Consider the following 18388-nt stretch of genomic DNA (forward strand, 5'->3'; position numbering starts at 1 on the left):
TTGGTGCTAATTCTTTACTTTTAACAACCTGCCATGAAAATAGTACTTTTTCATAGAAAAGTAAATACTTCCCAGTATTATTTACCTGAATAATAGTAGCTTAATAACTTAGCTATTCAGATGTGTTACTTTTGACATAAAATACCATTTGTTATTGTGACAATAACAGCAAGTGGGGAAAGTTAGATGCATTTTTATAATTTTATGCCTCAGAATTTATGCTTCTGAAAAACAAATGAAGAAGCATGGTATCCTTTTGTGCTGAGAGCTTCCAAGGACAAAATGGGAGAAGTGCAACCAGGAATCAACCATTAGCTAGTTATATGCACATTCATTCGTGACCAGAACACAGCCACCCTGTTTTGGTTGCTAAAAATGCTTAAAAAACCAAGATGTCACAGGCCATTTGTTCTGAAAGCTAGGGAACAAGCTCTGACATTGTTCAATTTACTACTTTAGAGCAAGTCAATGAGTCTACACTAAGATGGTGAAGTTTTTGTTTCAAGTAATCTATTTTGCCTATAAATAGAAACAAACTTCTGTACAAATGAACCTGGAAATGAATACTAGGCTGAAATACAAGTAATATGACGTCTGACTGGAACAGAATTGATCTGGGTGGGAACACAGTTCATTGAGAAGTTCAGGGAATCTCTGGCTGGTGTTGAAGCTGTACTGAAAAAACTGCTCACCTACAAGAAGCACAGGACGGAGGATCTGGGAAACTACAGGCCTGTCAGCCTGACCTTAGTGCCAGGGAAGTAATGGAACAGATTGTCTTGAGTGCCATCACAGCATGTGCAGGACAACTAGGGGATCGTGCACAGTCAACATGGGTTTATGTAAAGCAGGTCCTGCTTGACAAACCTGATCTCCTTCTATGGCAAGATGACTCACCTACTGTATGATGGAAAGGCTGAGGTAAAAGGCTGTAGTAAAGCCTTTGAAACTGTCTTCCACAGCATTCTCCTGGAGAAACTGGCTACTCATGTCTTGGGCAGGTGTACTCTATGCTGGCTAAAATACTGACTGGGTGGCCAAACCCAAAGAATGGTGGTGAATGGAGTTACATCCAATCGGTGGCCAGTCACAAGTGGTGTTTCCCAGGGCTCAATATTGACAATCTGAATGAGGGGATTGAGCGTACCCTCATTAAGTTTGCAGAAGACACCACGCTTAGTGACAGAATGTTGATCTGCTGGAGGGCAGGAAAGCTCTGCAGAGGCATCTGGACAGGCTGGACCAATGGGCAGATACCAGTTGTAGGAGGATCAACAGGGCTCAGTGCTGGGTCCTGCACTTGGGTCACAACAACACATGCACACGCGCATGCACGCACACACACACACACACTACAGGCTTGGGGAAGAGTGGCTGGAAAACTGCCTGGTGGAAAAGGAAGAGTGGCTGGAAAACTGCCTGGTGGAAAAGGACCTGGAGGTGCTGGTTGACAGCTGGCTGAACATGAGCCAGCAGTGTGCCCAGGTGGCCAAGAAGGCCAGGAGCATCCTGGCTGGTATCCAAAATAGTATGAGCAGCACGACGGGGGAAGTGATTGTCCCCCAGTACTCAGCACTGGTGGGGCTGCACCTCAAATCCTGTGTTCAGTTTTTGGCCCCTCACTTCAAGAGGGACATCGAGGTGCTGAAGTGTGTCCAGAGAAGGGCAACGAAGGTGGTGACAGGTCTGAAGCACAAGTCTTATAAGGAGCAGCTGAGGGAATGGGAATTGTTTAATCTGGAGAAAATGAGTCTCAGGGGGACCTTACTGCTTTCTACAACTACCTGAAAGGAGGTTGTAGGCAGGTGGGGGTAGGTCTCTTCTCTCAGGTAACAAGTGATAGGACAAGAAGAAATGGCCTCAAGATGCACTAGAGGAGGTTCAGATTGCATATCAGGAAAAACATTTTCACAAAAAGGGTAGTGAAGCATTGGAACAGGCTGCTCAGGGAAGTAGCGAAATCTGCATCCCTGGAAGTGTTAAAAAAATTGTGTAGATGTGGTGCTTAGAGGCATGGTTTAGTGATGAGTTATCAGTCCTGCATTAACGGTTGGACTTGATGATCTTAAAGGTCTTTTCCAACCTGGATGATTCTATGATTCTAAACATAAGGTGGCATTTATGCAATATATCAACTCTTTGCCTTAGTATAAATAGATTCAGAAATTAAAACTGTTAGTAGAGAACTCTAAAAAAGCTTTCTTTTTTATAACAGATCCAGAAGGCAATGCAGGTGCCTGTAACTATTTTTAAAGTCTTGGTAGTATGCCTCAAAGAAGCAAATACATATATAATTACTGCTTCAGAAAGCTTCTGACTGGGTCTATGTGCGAATGCATCCCTGCATAGGGCTGCAAATAGCCCTTACGCTGGACCACTAAATGGCAGTTGAAAACTAGTATGAATGCAGAACTTGAAGTGATAAGGGAGAGTAATGAGGAAATAATAAGAGGCTATAAGAATTACATTGAAAAGAAATTTTAGGTAAGAGTTTTGATTTCAATTGAACCCAAATCTGATTTGGGTTCAAATCTATTTTTACGATTTCCCAATAGACCTATAGAAATCAACTAGTATGATTACTGACTGAATGAATTTAATGTTTACCTAGTGCTATCAGAGTCAGTTCTTTTGTAAAAGAATAAGATATTACAAATTATTCTTTAAAATTATTTTCCTGGGCAATATCTCAGCATGTTTCAGGTTTTTATGTTATCCAAATGAAATACTATATGCAACAAGAGTATGACATGAATATAGTTTGGTTTTAAAAGTTCTCTCTGAATGAAGATAGGTAACAGAAATAAGAACAACTGGCTCTCATGACAAGTAACATGGTGCCAAATATAGTATAGGACCTGTTAATTTTTCAGAGGCCTTATTCAGCTCTCTCTTTTCCATTATCATAAGAGAAATAGGCTGTCACAAATTATAATGAATAAAGAAACAAAAAATACTGCAAGATATGTGCTAATTTAAAAATATTTATAGGGACATCTTTACTTTTTTTGGAACTGTATGTGCCAAAATATAAAATTTGCCTGGCAGGACTTGGTTATGGCCCCTATTAGTTAATTTTAAATGGAATTCCACTTTTTCTGTATTACATATTGATATTTTTGCTTATGTGATACTGCAGTGTAGCAGAAATAATACTTCAAGGCTTCCACCTGATTTTTGTGGTACTGGCTTTTGTTTACTGTCATGTATCAGAAATACATGTGCATTTATTGCCTTTCTTTTTCCACTCATTGCCAAGCTTGCTATGGAATAGAATCATCGCTGAATCTAATATGTTACAAAAATAAGAAAAATATTATTTAGTGAATCAAAGGAAATACCTTTCAGTGTTAGTCTTGAGAGCCCATGGAAACTCTTTGCTCAATCTACCTGAGTGAAATAAATTCTAAGATGTTAGATAGATGTAACTTTCTACATTGCCATGCAAGATATCATCACTGCTGGTTTCAGAAAAAGCTTTTAATAGAAAGGGAACTCATAAGGTAAATTTCAGACTCATGCGGTTTTTCAGCAGTTGCATGACTAAACATAATTTTGAACGTTTGAAGGTACATGCTGTGCATGTATGAAGTAAAACAGTTTTGCTAGACTGGCTGAAATAATTTACTTTGTAGCAACACCAGTGGCAAAATTAATGTATTGGGGTACATATATATATATGTATATTTCAGAACTTATATCTCCTAAAACCTCCATGGCATACAATTCATGTAAATTGTATACATTTAAAAGAAAATAATATGTAATGTAATGTAACCAGGCTGTATGAACTGTGCTCTGTTTTCATGAAACTTCATGTGACTATGGGTACATTTACAGTAGCAATCAGCAATAGCAACAAATCTCTGAAAACTGTTGGCACTGGGGACCCAACATACACACTACTTGGATTCTGAGGGTTTTACTTTAAAATAGTTTTTATCTAAACCCAGGGACTGGAAATCTGTGATTGGAGCCCATTATATGCATGTGTGGAGAGCATTTTCTGGTTTAGTTTCATGCAAGAGAAATCCTGTTTGCATCATTCAAGTCTTCTCCGCAATGCAAATTATATGTAGTAAGGGGGTACAGCTGGGAGATTTGCTTCAGAAGTGTTCTTGTAATACAAACTAAAATGTTAATGTACATACCCTACAAGACACTTCACAGGATTTGGGCTTTTTTTCTTGTTATTTTTACTCTTGACTTACAAAGTGGAAACAAGTAGAAATCGTTTGTTTTAAAGAAAAAATCATTTAGTAAGACTATGGCACAGAAGGAAAAGAAAAAAAAAAAAAAATGGGCAGGGCAAACATTTTTCCAGAGAGCAATTTGGTACAAGAAAACCAAGTTGGTCTTAAATTAGCTAAGACTGAATCCACCACTTCTGAATGAAATTCTTAACTATGAGCAAGAACTTTTCCCAGTGAGGCAAATAAGCTGGATTAGCATTTGTTCTGAACTACTGAGCTAAAGCAGAGAACTATTAAAACAGTTTGTTCAATGTTAAAAAAGCCATTTCAGAAGCCTTTTAAGCTAATCTGAGAAGTTGTATTTCCAGAACCTCTCTTGTGACCCCACCCTTTCAGGAAGAAACGTTACCTTTAGCCTGAGACCTTTGAAATTTTATGTCTAATTAAAGTGATTTCTACACTTTAAAGCCATTTTCTGTTCTAAAAGTGAGGTATGGTTGCGTGTCTTAGCGATTAGTGTGCAGGTGGAAAGTATTCCTTATGAGAAATACTCCGGAATATTTTATTTTGATATGATAGAAAACCTTTTTCTTCATGTCCATTAATCACTACGCTAGGCACCTTGACATATTTGTAACATTAAAATGTTAGCTGACTACACAAGAAACTAACCTCACATGAAACCCCAAACTTATCCCATGCCTTTAGCCCTCCCTCCAGAATGACACCTTTAATAACCTGTGTGATGCATGGCCAACTTTAGATACTTTTCACCAATTAAGGAGAACTTAAGGAGCCTGAAACTGCGAGAAATAAATTTCTATCTGGTGGCATAGCTTTTTGTAAAAAAAGAGCCAGCGCTGAGTGAATAGTCTGAAAATATAGGAATATGTAACAATGAGAGAATCTAATCTACTTGGCTGTCAACACTGAACACCACAAGATCTTTCTAGTTTATATATATTAATTTAAGTCCACATGCACAGACTGAAAATTTTGTATAACTGGATTCTACAAAGCATCTCTTAATAAATAGGCTATTGCATTCTCCACTGTTGAATCTGGTTAAATATGTAGGCATTTATTTTATTTTATTGAGAAAAAAGATTTTGTCTGGTAAAAACATCTGATTATCACATGGTCTGAGAATACTCTTTTTATGTAAGTGCTGTGCAGTAAAACAGTATCTTATTGAGGGGAAAGACAGAGGCAGTCAATGCAACCAAGTTTGTCACAGATTTTGACTGGGTACATGGCATACAGTATATCTGAATTGGGTATGCAAACAGAAATAAGGTTTTCAGCATGGAGAAAAAGTAATCATTTGATATGATGGTTTAGAAATGTCAGTAAACAGTGATACAGTGGCATCTGCATATGAAAACAGCTTAGTAAGGACTTAAAGTTAGATGAATCAGTACCACAATAATAGCTATAAGTTAAAGTTTATTAATTATTAATGATAAATAAGGCTTCTAATTATTTAACCTCAACATATATATTACAATATATTTGTCTTGCTACAAAAAACTGTCCTTACTAATTACATTAGAACCATATAATCGATTTGAGAAAGATCTAGTGATAATCCTTAGAACTTGTTTGGATTTTTTTTTACTGAGCTTTTAAACAATACAAAAAATATAATTTGTGAAAAAAAAGAATGGTACCCCAGGAAATATATTCCTTCCAGGTGTGCTTTCCAAACACATGCTACACTGGGTATGTACTGAGGTAGAAAAAAAGTCTCATGTCAAGTGTCACGTACAGCACCATCTGTTAGCGCCCATTCTTGTATACCTTTACAACCACTTAGTCAAGGTGAAATGATGCCAGAAACTTTCACTCACACTTACTTTCACCCACAGTTTTTCAGTCAGAAACCTTGGAATAGAATTTTAAAATCTAAAGGAAGACATATCACAGAATTTGCAAGTAACTAAAAAAATGGGGTAACCTTTCTTTCTCTAGGCTATTTTCCATGCCAAGTGCCAAGTATTCTTTGCAAGCCTGAAGGTAGTTCTAAATAAAGGTTAGCAGCTAGAGACCTACTAAAATTAGCAAATGACCTGGTAGACTGTGGATGACAAAAAAAAGTAGATAAATTATCAGTTCTACATATTTCATGTGAATTCTTTCACGTTTTATTATACAAACAGGAAGAAGAGGCTTTTATTCCTTTGGAAGTTATTTTGTTACAGAAGAGACACCATAGTCTAACCTATAATTGATGGAGTAGAAGTAACATTCAGACTTTCTCTAGAAATGCAAACAGTTTGAGTCAGGTACAAAACTATTTCATATTCTTTAAACAAAAGAGAAAACCCCTCCCACTACATGGAAAAATGGTTTTGTTTCACCCATGTAGGATTTATTTTCAGACTGAAAATACTGTAAGTCTTGCAAAGCTTTGTGAAGTGAAAATAATGTAGCAGAAAAGGATCTTTGACTACAGCTTCAGGGGGAATTTGTCTTTATGGCATAACTGCCCAATGTAGCAACACAAAGGCTTCAGTGTCTTCAGGATCTGAGAAATAATATTGGTTCTTGTTTCCTGTGGAAACCTTCTGAAGTCAAGTGGAGCATTTCTAGAAGCATGCACTCTCAAATATGACAGTCCAGCCCTATGCCTATAAATACATTATCCCTGAAATATATATTCCAAAGTAAATACTTTTATACACTAAAGGACATTTATGAAGAATGTTTTTTTATTATTATTTTTATTCTCTTCTACTATTGAAACACTATCATTTGTCTCTTTTAATTCACTCTGCAAACAGAGCTGCATTTGACTTGCTTATCTAAGCCAATCCTTTGGAACTGGAAAAACAGCTTGCTGTACAGTAATTTTGATACTTTCCCTCTTACTACTACCTCAGTTCTTTGCTTTGGAATATAAAATTTTCAATATAAAATTTTCTATCATCTTGAGCTAACCTTGCACTGAAAATGGAGCACACTACGTCTAAAGCCTGGATATGATTTCTGAAAAAGTCAACCAAAGACAATGATCAACAGGTCATCTGACAATTCTGGATTGTGCTGACTGCATCAGCAAGGATTCTAGCATCTTTGGTGGGTACTTAGATGCTTAGCTCATGCCATATATAGACACCTACATTCAGGCATCTTTATTTTAATCTGAAGTCTACACCTTGCTTTAACATTTCATTAGTTGAACATTCTCACAGACAAGCTGGTAGAAACTAGAAGAAGGGAAAAAATTGCCAACCGGTCTTAACCACCCCCAATTTCTCTGACAATCTGTATGTTTCTTAAGGACAATACTCATACTGTATAGTCTTAGTGTCCCTACTGAGTACATTGAAAATAAATTGATTCCTGGAGGGAGTGACAGAGAACATGGTCCACCTCTGCTGCCAAAGTTTACACAATGTGAATGTCTGTTTTCTCCTTTCCTCCTGTGAAGGAATCAGCTGATAGAATGTTTTTATTTCTGAGAAGCAGAATTATTTTTAAAACTTCGATGTTTCAGGAAATAGTATAGCTGAAGAATTTTGAAAATAAATGCTGAAGTACTTAAAGTACAGCTATTTGGAGGTAAGATACTTTTTAAGCCCTTCGAAGCCAATGTCACTAGTGTAAATGAATATTCCTATGACTTATAATGAGGCCTTAAACACACCTGTTGGAAATATTCCTCCCCTTTTGAATTCCCCAAGAAACATATTGACTCAATAACTGCTTTTAAATGATAAAAAACATTCCCATTGTCTATATCATTACAAATAAAAAAACAGTGACTGGAAAGCATGATTATAAAACTTTTTTCAGGGGTATGGATTAAGAGGAGGTTTAAAACTGCAATAGTATTACTTCAGAATTCAGGAAGAAAACTTAGTAATCATTTTGATTAAAAAATATAATCTACTAACCAGATGTAGATCAACACATGTAGAATTGTGTTCACAAGCATTGATTACGCAGTCATCAATATCCTGGTCACATTTCAGTCCTGCATATCCTGGGTTGCACAAACAATAGAAGCCATTGACAACTGTAACAGAGAGAGTGGCTTAGTGCTAAGGGTCTTTTAGAATAACAACTGAATATAGTAAAGTAAGTTACAATTATGACTACTATCTGGAAGAGATTTAGATTAGCTACCTAAAGGGTGTGGAAATGTAAAAGAAATTTTTTTTAAAAAAAAAGCAGTATCTCAAAAAACCTTTTTAATATGAAAGCAGATTCATGTACTGCATTTTTCTTAAACAATTCCAATATTTTGAGGTAAGAATTATAAATCAAGGACCCCTTACTAGGTTCTGAAAAAATGATGGCATCTTATAAGCTAATGAGTAATTTTCCATCACAAAACTGTATACAAAGTACATGCATAAGACTTTATCTCTGATATTGTGCCTAAATGAGATGGAGCAGTTAAACATTGTTTGGTTTGGCTTTTTTTTTTGTTTTCTTTTGGTAAAGGATGCCTCATTTTATACGAATATATTAAAGGAGAACTTGCTTGAGTTGAATTTGACAGCCCAAGTTATGATGTATTTCCATGCTTCATTTTAATCTTAACAAGGTAATGATAAGAATCCTTTCCCTTTTTCATCATTAATGATCCAAACAGAGTGGAATCTAATTTAGAGTGCTACATCCACATAAGGAGTGCATGACAGCAATAATGGCATTTCTTGCAGGCTTGCATTTATTCTAACCTCAGAGGTCCCTGGATTCTTCATTATCACTGAGATTTACCATGGAATCTATTCTGCCATTGTGTCTGTAAACATAGCTGCTATTGTATTCACTAAATGCTTTAAGTCCTTCAGAGCAGAAGCATTATTCATCTGCTAAGAGCTTCCTAGCTTCCACAGGATTCCAGCTCTCTGCAGCCAGTGCACATAGCCTAGAGGAACTGAGATGCCCACATCATCTATCCAGAGGCATCACAAAGACAAGCTGTCCCCAAAAGATCTGGCACGTCATGAATGTGAAGAACTTTACTGCAGTTATTATAAATTACAGCTCAAAAATATCTCAGAACCAATATAGAATGCATAGAAAACATCTGCAAACTTGTTAGGAAATAGTCTTTACTAGGTAAAATATGAAGCCACTCACCTTGTTCCCATGCACGGAGAGATAGAATTCTTAAAGCTTATTGAAACTGATTTAATTATATTATTTTTTTAAAGAAACTGAGATCGTTTTAGGCCATTATATATTTAATAATTTGGGGTTGGTTCTTTGAGATCTCATTTGAAACCAGTAGTTGATTACATCTGCAAATTTGTGTAAAGAGTTTGAATTTCAGGGAACTTCTTGAGTCATCACCTCATTTTTAAAAGGTGTGGGGAAACAGGAGAGAGATGTAGTGGAAGGCAAACATGGTTGCTCAATGCTTAAAGTGTGGGACCTATGAGGAAAAGTGGAGTCAGCCAGGCTTGTTTTGTTTAGTCCCTTCAGGGAAGGGTTAATAGTTTAGAGGGTCTTATAACAAGGGCAGTTGCACAAGTGACAGAACAGAATATCAATTAGTAGTGTTAGATGATATAATAAGGGCAACTGCCAAAAGTTAGTTTAGGAGATTCAGGTGGGATTGGGAGGGGGAAGGAAACACTACAAGAGTAGCGCATCAGTGGAATAGGCTATCCCAAAGAGTTTTGGAATTTCTGTCTATCCTTAGAGGCTTTCAAAACTCAGCTAGAAAAATCCCTGGCTGACCTGTTTTAGCACTGTTGATAGTCCAGCTTCTTCTGCTTTTGGGTACATGACCTCCAGATATCATTCTGCTTTCCAAACCCAGCATTATGAGATTCTCTGAAAATTACCACTTTCACTTCTTTTCATCAAGCATAGAAAGTATCTGATAGGTGGTAATAGCCTCATAAAACTTTCCAGTAAGCCCTCCATATGTAATGGGAGCTACTAAACATACCCTGCCAATCCAGTCAGAATAGAGTAATTCATTATTGTTTCTTCTAAAAAATTTACATATTATCAATCAGTGAAAGTGTAAATTACACAGTTACATGCTAGAAGGCACTTAATAGTAAACAGACACTCCATTTTGCATGAGTTTGATATTTAATGTAGGTTTTGGACTCATTAGAATTATGACATATGCTGCCTAACTGCTCTATGAGCTCCTTTTCAGCACCTGAGTACCCTCTCATTGAATGCACAATGTAAGATGTGTTTGGCTAATTTAGGTATCAAAGAAGACAGCACAAATCTCATTAAAGTTTCTCATTAGATGCACTTCTGGCCCCCTGAACACACAAAGCCCAGTGCCAGGAGTTGAGGCATTTTGGCAAAAACAATCCTTCTGGTACTGGCTCTGGAGCTTCAGACAAGCTAAATTTCAGTAAATTATCCACTCTTCTCCCCGGAGCAGCTCAGTAACTACAGATGCTTCAACAGAAAGACTACTCTACATTAAAGTGAGTAACCAGTCTGAACTCACTGTCATAGCAGTATCCATGGAGGCAAGGGTTAGAACTGCACTCATTGACATTGATCTCACAACGTGGACCTGCAAAGCCCTTCATACACTGGCACTGGAATCCAAGGGGAAAAACATCCAAGTTCATTTCTTCTATGCACACAGCTCCATTCTCACAGGGATTGCTGGCCTCACAAGGCCTAAACTCACAGTTCAAACCTGAAAAGGAAAATGGCAAAGCTGTCAGTGTTTAACTAATGAACATATCCCTGCAGCTGCTGCCTATTATGAGCTGTATTTTCTTTATATCCTTGGTTAAAACTGAGTTGGAGGGTCTCAGAGGTACATATATGTATATTACCATGCAGAAATATTTATTTGTGCTGTAGAATTACAAAGAAAAAAAAAGACAATGTTATCTGTTTTGTTTATATGACATTGCATTTTAAAATCATAACAGGTATATTAATATATTTTGTTTTTTCTGTTTAGTCTTGTCCTCTAAAATGGCTCAAAAAGTAGATTCGAAAATAATTAATGAAAATTTTGAAGCTTCCTATTATATCTTCCTGATATTCTGTTGTCACAGCACCATATGTATTGTTTATACATTAACCCACAATCCTGAAAATGAATTAAATGCAAGTAACCATGTGTAATTATCCCGCTTGCAATTTGTTATTTTGCAACATGTTATTTTACTGAAATTATGTATGTGTTTGATAATGATTGTCTCCATCATTTATATAATTTCTGTACAATAGAAAATCTCACACAGTCACTTTCTACTCTTTCCAACAAACACTCCAGTATATCACAGATTATGTATGTTTATCTGGGCTAATCAAGGAACTGTGTGATGTTGATCTTGGGTCACAGATGCCTTCATCTAAATCTTTAATTTGCAAGAAATAGATCAAAAAATATTAAATGTCCCTTTAAAGAGAGCCTTAGTTTATTAGATCCTAAGCAATACTAATTCATGTTTTCTAGTAGCAAAACTCAAAATGATGAATGTGGCACATGAAGGCACGGACCCCAGGTGAGATCCTTTATTGCATGCATCAGTGCTGGTTATATACAATTGCTTATCTACCCAAGTTCTGCCCTGGAATATGCCTACATACAGCAAAGCACCTTTGCAGCCAGTTCGCACTCCACCAAGCTGTTTACTCTTTCCAAGCTCATCTGACAGCATCTCTTCTTCCCACATCAGGATTAAGCTGTGGGAGGCTTTGGGCAGCCCCTCATTGCAGACAGGTGAGCACAGAATAGATTTGCACGTAAGCTCAGAGAGCCACATTTAGTGTCAGTTGTTTCTTCACTACATTTTAAGGCATAATCACTCTGCAACCTGGCACCCAGACAATGAACAAAGCCTTTTCTCAGAAAGGGCCCCTACACAGATGAGGGCAGAGAGAAAAGAGATCAAATGGGTTTGGGTTTGTAAAGCTGCCTCCCTTTTCCCTCAGTGTTGCTGAAGGCAAGGTTGTTCTTTCAGACAGAGCTCAGTGGTTTTTGGGGCTACAACAAACTGCGCAAGCCCCTCTGAGCCACTTTGAAGCCCATTTGCCCTTCTGTGACTGCTGAGGCTGGGCTGCGTCTGTGCTATGCTTTCTGGTAGAGCTGTCCAGGGTCTGCAGTACTCCAGGCCCTCTGCCCACTTCCCCAATGCCCTTGCCCCAGCTCTGGCTGCCAAGCCATTCCTTCCTGGAGAAGCTTCTCCTTGCCCCAGCAGCCTCCCTTTTCCTTACACAGGCTGTAACCTTAATCCAGTGATGGGCAACGTGACACTACCACATAAAGCACCTGGGTAGTCATGTGGAAAATCAAATCCATACAGTTATGTTGTGGTGGGTTGACCGTGGCTGGCTACCAGATGCCCACCCAGATGCTCTCTTACTCCCCCTCAGCAGAGTGAGTGAAGAAAACAAAATAGAAAACCTTGTGGGTTAAGATAAACATAGGGACATCACTTACCAGTTACTGTCACAGGCAGAACAGACTCATGGAAAACTGATTGAATTAATTGCCAATTAAAAATAGAATAGGATGATGAGGAACAAACACAAAACTAAAACCAGCTTCCTCCATCCCCCTCTTCTTCCTAGGCTCAACTTCACTCCAGACGACTCTACCTCCTCCCTACCCCTGAGCAGCACAGGGGACGGGGAATGGGGGGTGTGATCAGTCCATAAGAGCTCCCCTCTGCCTCTCTGTCCTCCTCACACTTTTCCCCTGCTCCCGTGTGGACACCCCATGGGCCACAGTTCCTGGCAGAGGCCTGCTCCACCACAGCCTTCTCCAGAGAGGAATCCCTGCTCTGGCCCCTGAAGCACCAACTCCTCCTCATCCTTCTCTCACCTCAGTGCTCACAGGGCTGTTTCTCACACTTTTTCCCTCACTCACTGCCTGTGCAGCATTTTTCCCTTTCTTACACAGGTTTTCCCCGAGGCCCCACCACCCAGCTGGAGCCGGCTGGAACCGGCTGTGTGCAGCCCGGGGCAGCCCCGGCCGCCCCTCACAGGGCCCTGCAGCCCCCGCCGCGCTGGGTGCCTGCATCTGGTATACGAGGTAAGCCATGCTTGTGAGATGGATAGTAGTACTGAGAATTTTCAACTTCTTTTCAGGATCAAAATTTCAGACAACAATTCCTGACAAAGAATCAACCAGTGTTACAAGTCACCTAAGGCATATGGCAGCTTTAAGTTTGTAGACCAGTTGCTAACTAACAGAACTGGCAATTCATACTGGGTTTTTGCATATGATTTTGGGGAAACTGAATCAGTTAAGTGGTTAACTTATTCTAAAGGAATATATTGAATATTTTATTGCAGTTTGAGAAAAGCAAGACTTTAACTACAGCGTCATGATTGAGATCAAGCTACAGTGCCACTCAGTGCCGTTGTGTGACTTGTTTGAAAGCTTAAAATTCCTTAAATGTGTAGGATATGGTGACAGAGCGAAAAACACTCATTGGATAACCTCAGTACTAGGATGTCCATGAGACTGAATGTTATTAACTTTAACTTGGGAAATGTACTTTCATATTTACTGAGATACGTTGTCAGTAAAATTATTTTGACTCTGCTATAAAAGAGCATGGTCAGGCACAGAGTTATTATACCCTTAGTACTGGCTGCTGGCAGCTGAACCCACGTATCTCCTCCTTTGCTTGTATTGTCATTATAGACAAAATTTTATTGGCCTATGCCACATTAGCTGCTTTTGCTTTACTGTTATTCACATAGTATCACACTAGCTATGAGCAGACCTTCTTTGTAATAATGAAACACACACTGGCCAAAATGCCAGCAGGATTTTAGATGAGCTGACTCCTTACTATAAGACAATCATCTGACGGCTGAATTCTAAAGATGCCTAATAGCAAAAACAACAAGAAGGAACAGAACTGAGGTGAAAAAACCCCAACAACTCTTTGACCCCACTTTCATGCTGACATAGGAGAAAAATAATGGCACAAGTTGTTCCCTGTCTTTATGTCCCCAGTGATCTCTCTGGTACAGGATAATCCTGCCATAGGCAGCCAACACTCTCAGATCTGGAATTCATGAAATTGCATAGCAAAGCAACCATATGGCATACTGAGATTTTACCCTGAAGTTTTTATCTTTCTATCACAACAGCTTGACATGGGTGACAACCCTACTGGGACCTAATGTGAAGTTCACACCCACACAAATAGGCTTAACACGACTCACAATGTAAGTGGAACTGTCAGATGATCCAGTAATGCAGTACTTGTTTTTTTTCTGCGCTGATAGAAGAACAGATTTGCCCATCCTCTTACACGCCAGGTGTTTGGGGGGGAATACATTTCTGGTAGATAAAGAAAAAGTCCTGCCACAGCGTATCAGTTTTCCCCTACTTTAATATTCGTCTTCAATGATAGATACTACAATTTTTGCATGAGAGTATAACAGAGTTTTCATGAACAATTGGAAACTAAAGACGCAATATGTCCTGTAAGCCAGAGGTTTAAATTATTTACAAATATTTCTGCAGTATAAATAGGACTGTGCACAGTTCTTTCATAGGAATGTTAATGATTTTTAAGCTTTTAATCTCAGTATCTTGTGGCAAAGTGTCATGAATTAACTATATATTTCAGAAAAGGATTACCTTTATTTTTAAAACGCTCAATATACTCCCAGACCCCTATCTTCTATGTATGATTTTTATTTCAAACATTTTGCTCTGCTGATTCAATAACATATTGGGTTGCTTCTGGATTTTCTTTCTACACTGTGTGTAGAAAATTGTATAATTGACCAAATTGTAACTGAACAACTTTTGTCTGGTCTCAGTTCCTCCAAAGACCACTGATTTTCAGAGAACTATGGATAAAAATGTAATTTTCTTATTCAGAAATTTATAATTTGTAATTTGATTCAAGCTTCAGCTGATGATGATTCTTACTATCTCAAACAATTTCAGAGATTTTGGGAAATATTTAAAATGTAAAAGGTTAAGTTTGAACAGATTCAGAGAGGAAGGTATAGGGGTAACCTGCACGTTTAGATTCTTTTGTTGCTTTCATAAATTTTAACACATATTGACATGTTTGTCACCTCAAATCCAATGTGATTATAAGGCTTGTGAGTTCTTTTAATGAACGCTTGGATAGATGCCTTCCACTGTGTGCTCTGAGAAAATGAACCTTAATCTGTCTTCTCTATTGTCTCATGCTAAATAAGCATCAGGCTGCTGTTAGGTCTCTCTGGAACTCACTTCTCCAGGCTGAACAAGCCCAGCTTCACCACTGGTGAAAAAAAACAGCATGAAAGAGACATTGAGAATCTCAGACTTTTTCACATGCTTTGTCAGTTCACCAATGTGATCTCATTTTTCTCCATCTTTCTTTGTTACTGGTAGACCTATAGAAATCTTTCTTGCTGCCCTTCAGTTGCCTTAATAGTTTTAGCTCCAGTTGCCCTTGATCTTTCCTAATTCTGTTCCTCTGTGACTGGGTGCCTTCTGGATAGCTAGCTCACCATTGCATCTACCTTCTGTGCACTTCCTTTACTCTTTAATCTCATACAGTTCTCCATTTGTCCATTTTTCTGCCACATCTGCTTGGGTCTCTGCACACTGGAAAGAGCTGTGCTTTGAGGAAACTCTCCTTCAAGATAAGTCAGTGGGCCTGAGATAAATCAGTTTTCCCTTCAGTGCAGTCTAATGGGAGTTTGCCAAGCAGATCCCTGAGCAAACCGAAGCCAGCTCACTGAAGTCCTGACTTATTCTGCTACTTGAATTCTTAATTTCTCTAAGTATTTTAAACTCCGTCATCTCACTGCCATTGTCATCAAAGCTGGTTTTGACCTTTACATCTCAAACCACCCCTTGCTTATTCACTAATAGAGAATCCAGACAAGTACCTCCTTTAGTTGTCTCACCTTGCAATTTTTTCAAAAATCTGTACTAAACATGACACCAAAATCTCCTGGATTACTTGTATCTTTCCATGTTGTTTTCCCAGCAAAAGTCAGGATGGTAATACCTCAATGAGAACCAAGGCCTGTGTTCATGAGTCTTTTTCCAGTTTCCTAAAGACACTTCATAAACTTTTCTGTATCAAGCTGTCTGTAGCAGACACCTGCCACAATATTTCTTTAAATGGTTCCCTTTTCATCCTGCCCCCATTCACTTGAGCAGTGCATCGCCATCACCCATTCCATAGCAAAGCTCCACACATTCAAGGCACTGTTTTGCATGAAGTTCAGCCCAGCCTCCTCATCTCCCCTGCCTATATTTCCAGAGAGCTTGCATCCATCCATTGCAGTATGCCAGGAACGCGAGCTATCTCACTTGGTGTGTTGTTCTTCTGATAGGAGGCTGTAGTTCTGAGAAAACACATAGACTTCTTACACATTCTGTCTTGCTTATGCTGTGTACGTTATGTGCAGGCACTTAAGATGGGCCCCACAGTTGTACTCAAGGAAGTGTGATGGCTTCCCTGATCATGTTTTCCAACAGGCAATTCTTTCCAGCTCCATGTAATTCCACTTTCTTTTAGTTTTTTCTCTGCATTCCCCAATTAATGTAGTTTAAAACTATCTTCACAGAGTTAGCAATCCTGTTGGCAAAGATGCTTTCCATTCTTTTTTTAGACTGATTCCATCTTTCCCCATCAGACCTCATTGCTCAAAGAGGGCCCATGGTAATAAAGATGAAGTCTTGTCTGTACCACTAATCAGATATTAACACCCAGGATGTTTCTATTCCTACCCACAGTCCTGTGGAAAACTCTGGCTGCCTGCCACCCCCCACCTTCACCTTTGCTGCCAGAGTCCACTAGTCACTTCTGATATGCTCACGGTCTCTGTTGCCAGCATCATTGGTGCCTGCATGGACAAGCAGCAAAGGGAAGATATCTGAGCATCAGATAAAGCCTTGGCAATTTCTTTTCTGCATCCTGAATCCAGCCCTCTGATATACAAATAAACCTTCTAAGACATTAGATCTGGTCAAGAGATGGGTGACACTTTCCTTCAGAGAAGGAAGTCTTTTACCTGTTTTCAACCATTGCTTCATTTTAGTGGTACTGGTGAGTGTGTATGCATCAGACTCAGACAACTAACGTGACCATCCAAATGAAACCTACTTTTTGTCACCTGTTGTTACAACTTAATACTTATTCCATAAGTGAACCTCTGTAGGTGAAGAGAAAGTCTCCTTCAGGTTGTCAGAAGTGGTCATCTTCCAGCCTCCAGTGTTGTATAGTCTGTCCCCCTGTGCCTCACTGTGTCCTCTACCTATCCTTTCCCCCCTGTCTGGTCCTGCTCCTGTGGGTATCAGGCTTTTGTCCCTTCAGGGTCTCTAAGAAAAAACTCTTCATCTTCCATTTTGTCATCACTGATGTTTGTGTAGCCTGTTCTTCACCTGCAGCTCCTTCCCCTGACAGCATGGCAACTCAACCAGTATGCATGTCTAGCTGATAAGGAGCTCATGCACCTTCCTCCTATGCTGTTCTGCCAGCAGGAGCATGGGTTTATACTGCTTCTTCAGATTCTTACTCAAAGTAACTCCCCAGAACAGTATGAATTTCAGTGAAGTTTGTACTGATTGGAAATTACACCAAAATTGTTTCCTGACAGACTTCTTCCCCCTCTTTAAGGAATTAGGGGAAACATAAATTACTTCTTTTGTTTTAGCTACAGTAAAGCGAAACAGCACAAAGCAAAAAAAAATAAAAAATATTTGCATTATCCTCACATTTACAAAGAATGGTAAATAAAAATCTGGTCATAAAGTTGATGATCTGGTTAACAATCCTATTTAACAAACAAGGCCAAAACATTTGGTTATAATATTAATTTCTAGTAGTATTCTGAAGTTTTTTCAGTGCCTTCTTTCAATCAACCTTCACCACTCTTTAATTAGAAATTAAGCCTCTTTTCCTCCCTCCCAGCTTTTCTGCATATCACTGCATGAAAAATCTTTTGCTGCTACTGGCAGAAATTTCATTCATATTCACACTGGAAGATTGGGAAAACATAAAGACAAGAAAATAATAAGACTGTCTCCCACCTACTCAGTCACTTTCCCTGAATCTATTAATTATTAACCATAAGTGTTGAGAATTAATAATTTAAAGACCATTTCCTCACTTAGAGGTTCACAACTGTTTATATTATTTTAATATAATTCTGAAAATAATTCATTATTAAATAATTGATTATTAATGCTCATCAATATAAGTAGCAAGGAAACAAAAGAAAGTTGGCTGATTTACAGCAGAATGTTTTTGAAA

At 38.5% G+C, this 18388-nt stretch overlaps 1 protein-coding gene across 1 annotated transcript in view; it reads right to left on the bottom strand.

Moving 5' to 3' along the window:
• The window catches only part of EYS (eyes shut homolog), an 871402-nt gene that overhangs the window by 570945 nt on the left and 282069 nt on the right, over positions 1 to 18388 (bottom strand). Inside the window, exons 19-20 of the mRNA XM_027787807.2 lie at positions 10636 to 10833; positions 8093 to 8214 (exon numbers count right to left, since the gene is read on the bottom strand). Of these exons, the coding sequence (XP_027643608.2) occupies positions 8093 to 8214; positions 10636 to 10833 (320 nt within the window). The remainder of the gene's footprint in view (positions 1 to 8092; positions 8215 to 10635; positions 10834 to 18388) is intronic.

The sequence above is a fragment of the Falco peregrinus genome, chromosome 7, assembly GCF_023634155.1.
Source record: "Falco peregrinus isolate bFalPer1 chromosome 7, bFalPer1.pri, whole genome shotgun sequence".
NCBI lineage: Eukaryota > Metazoa > Chordata > Aves > Falconiformes > Falconidae > Falco > Falco peregrinus.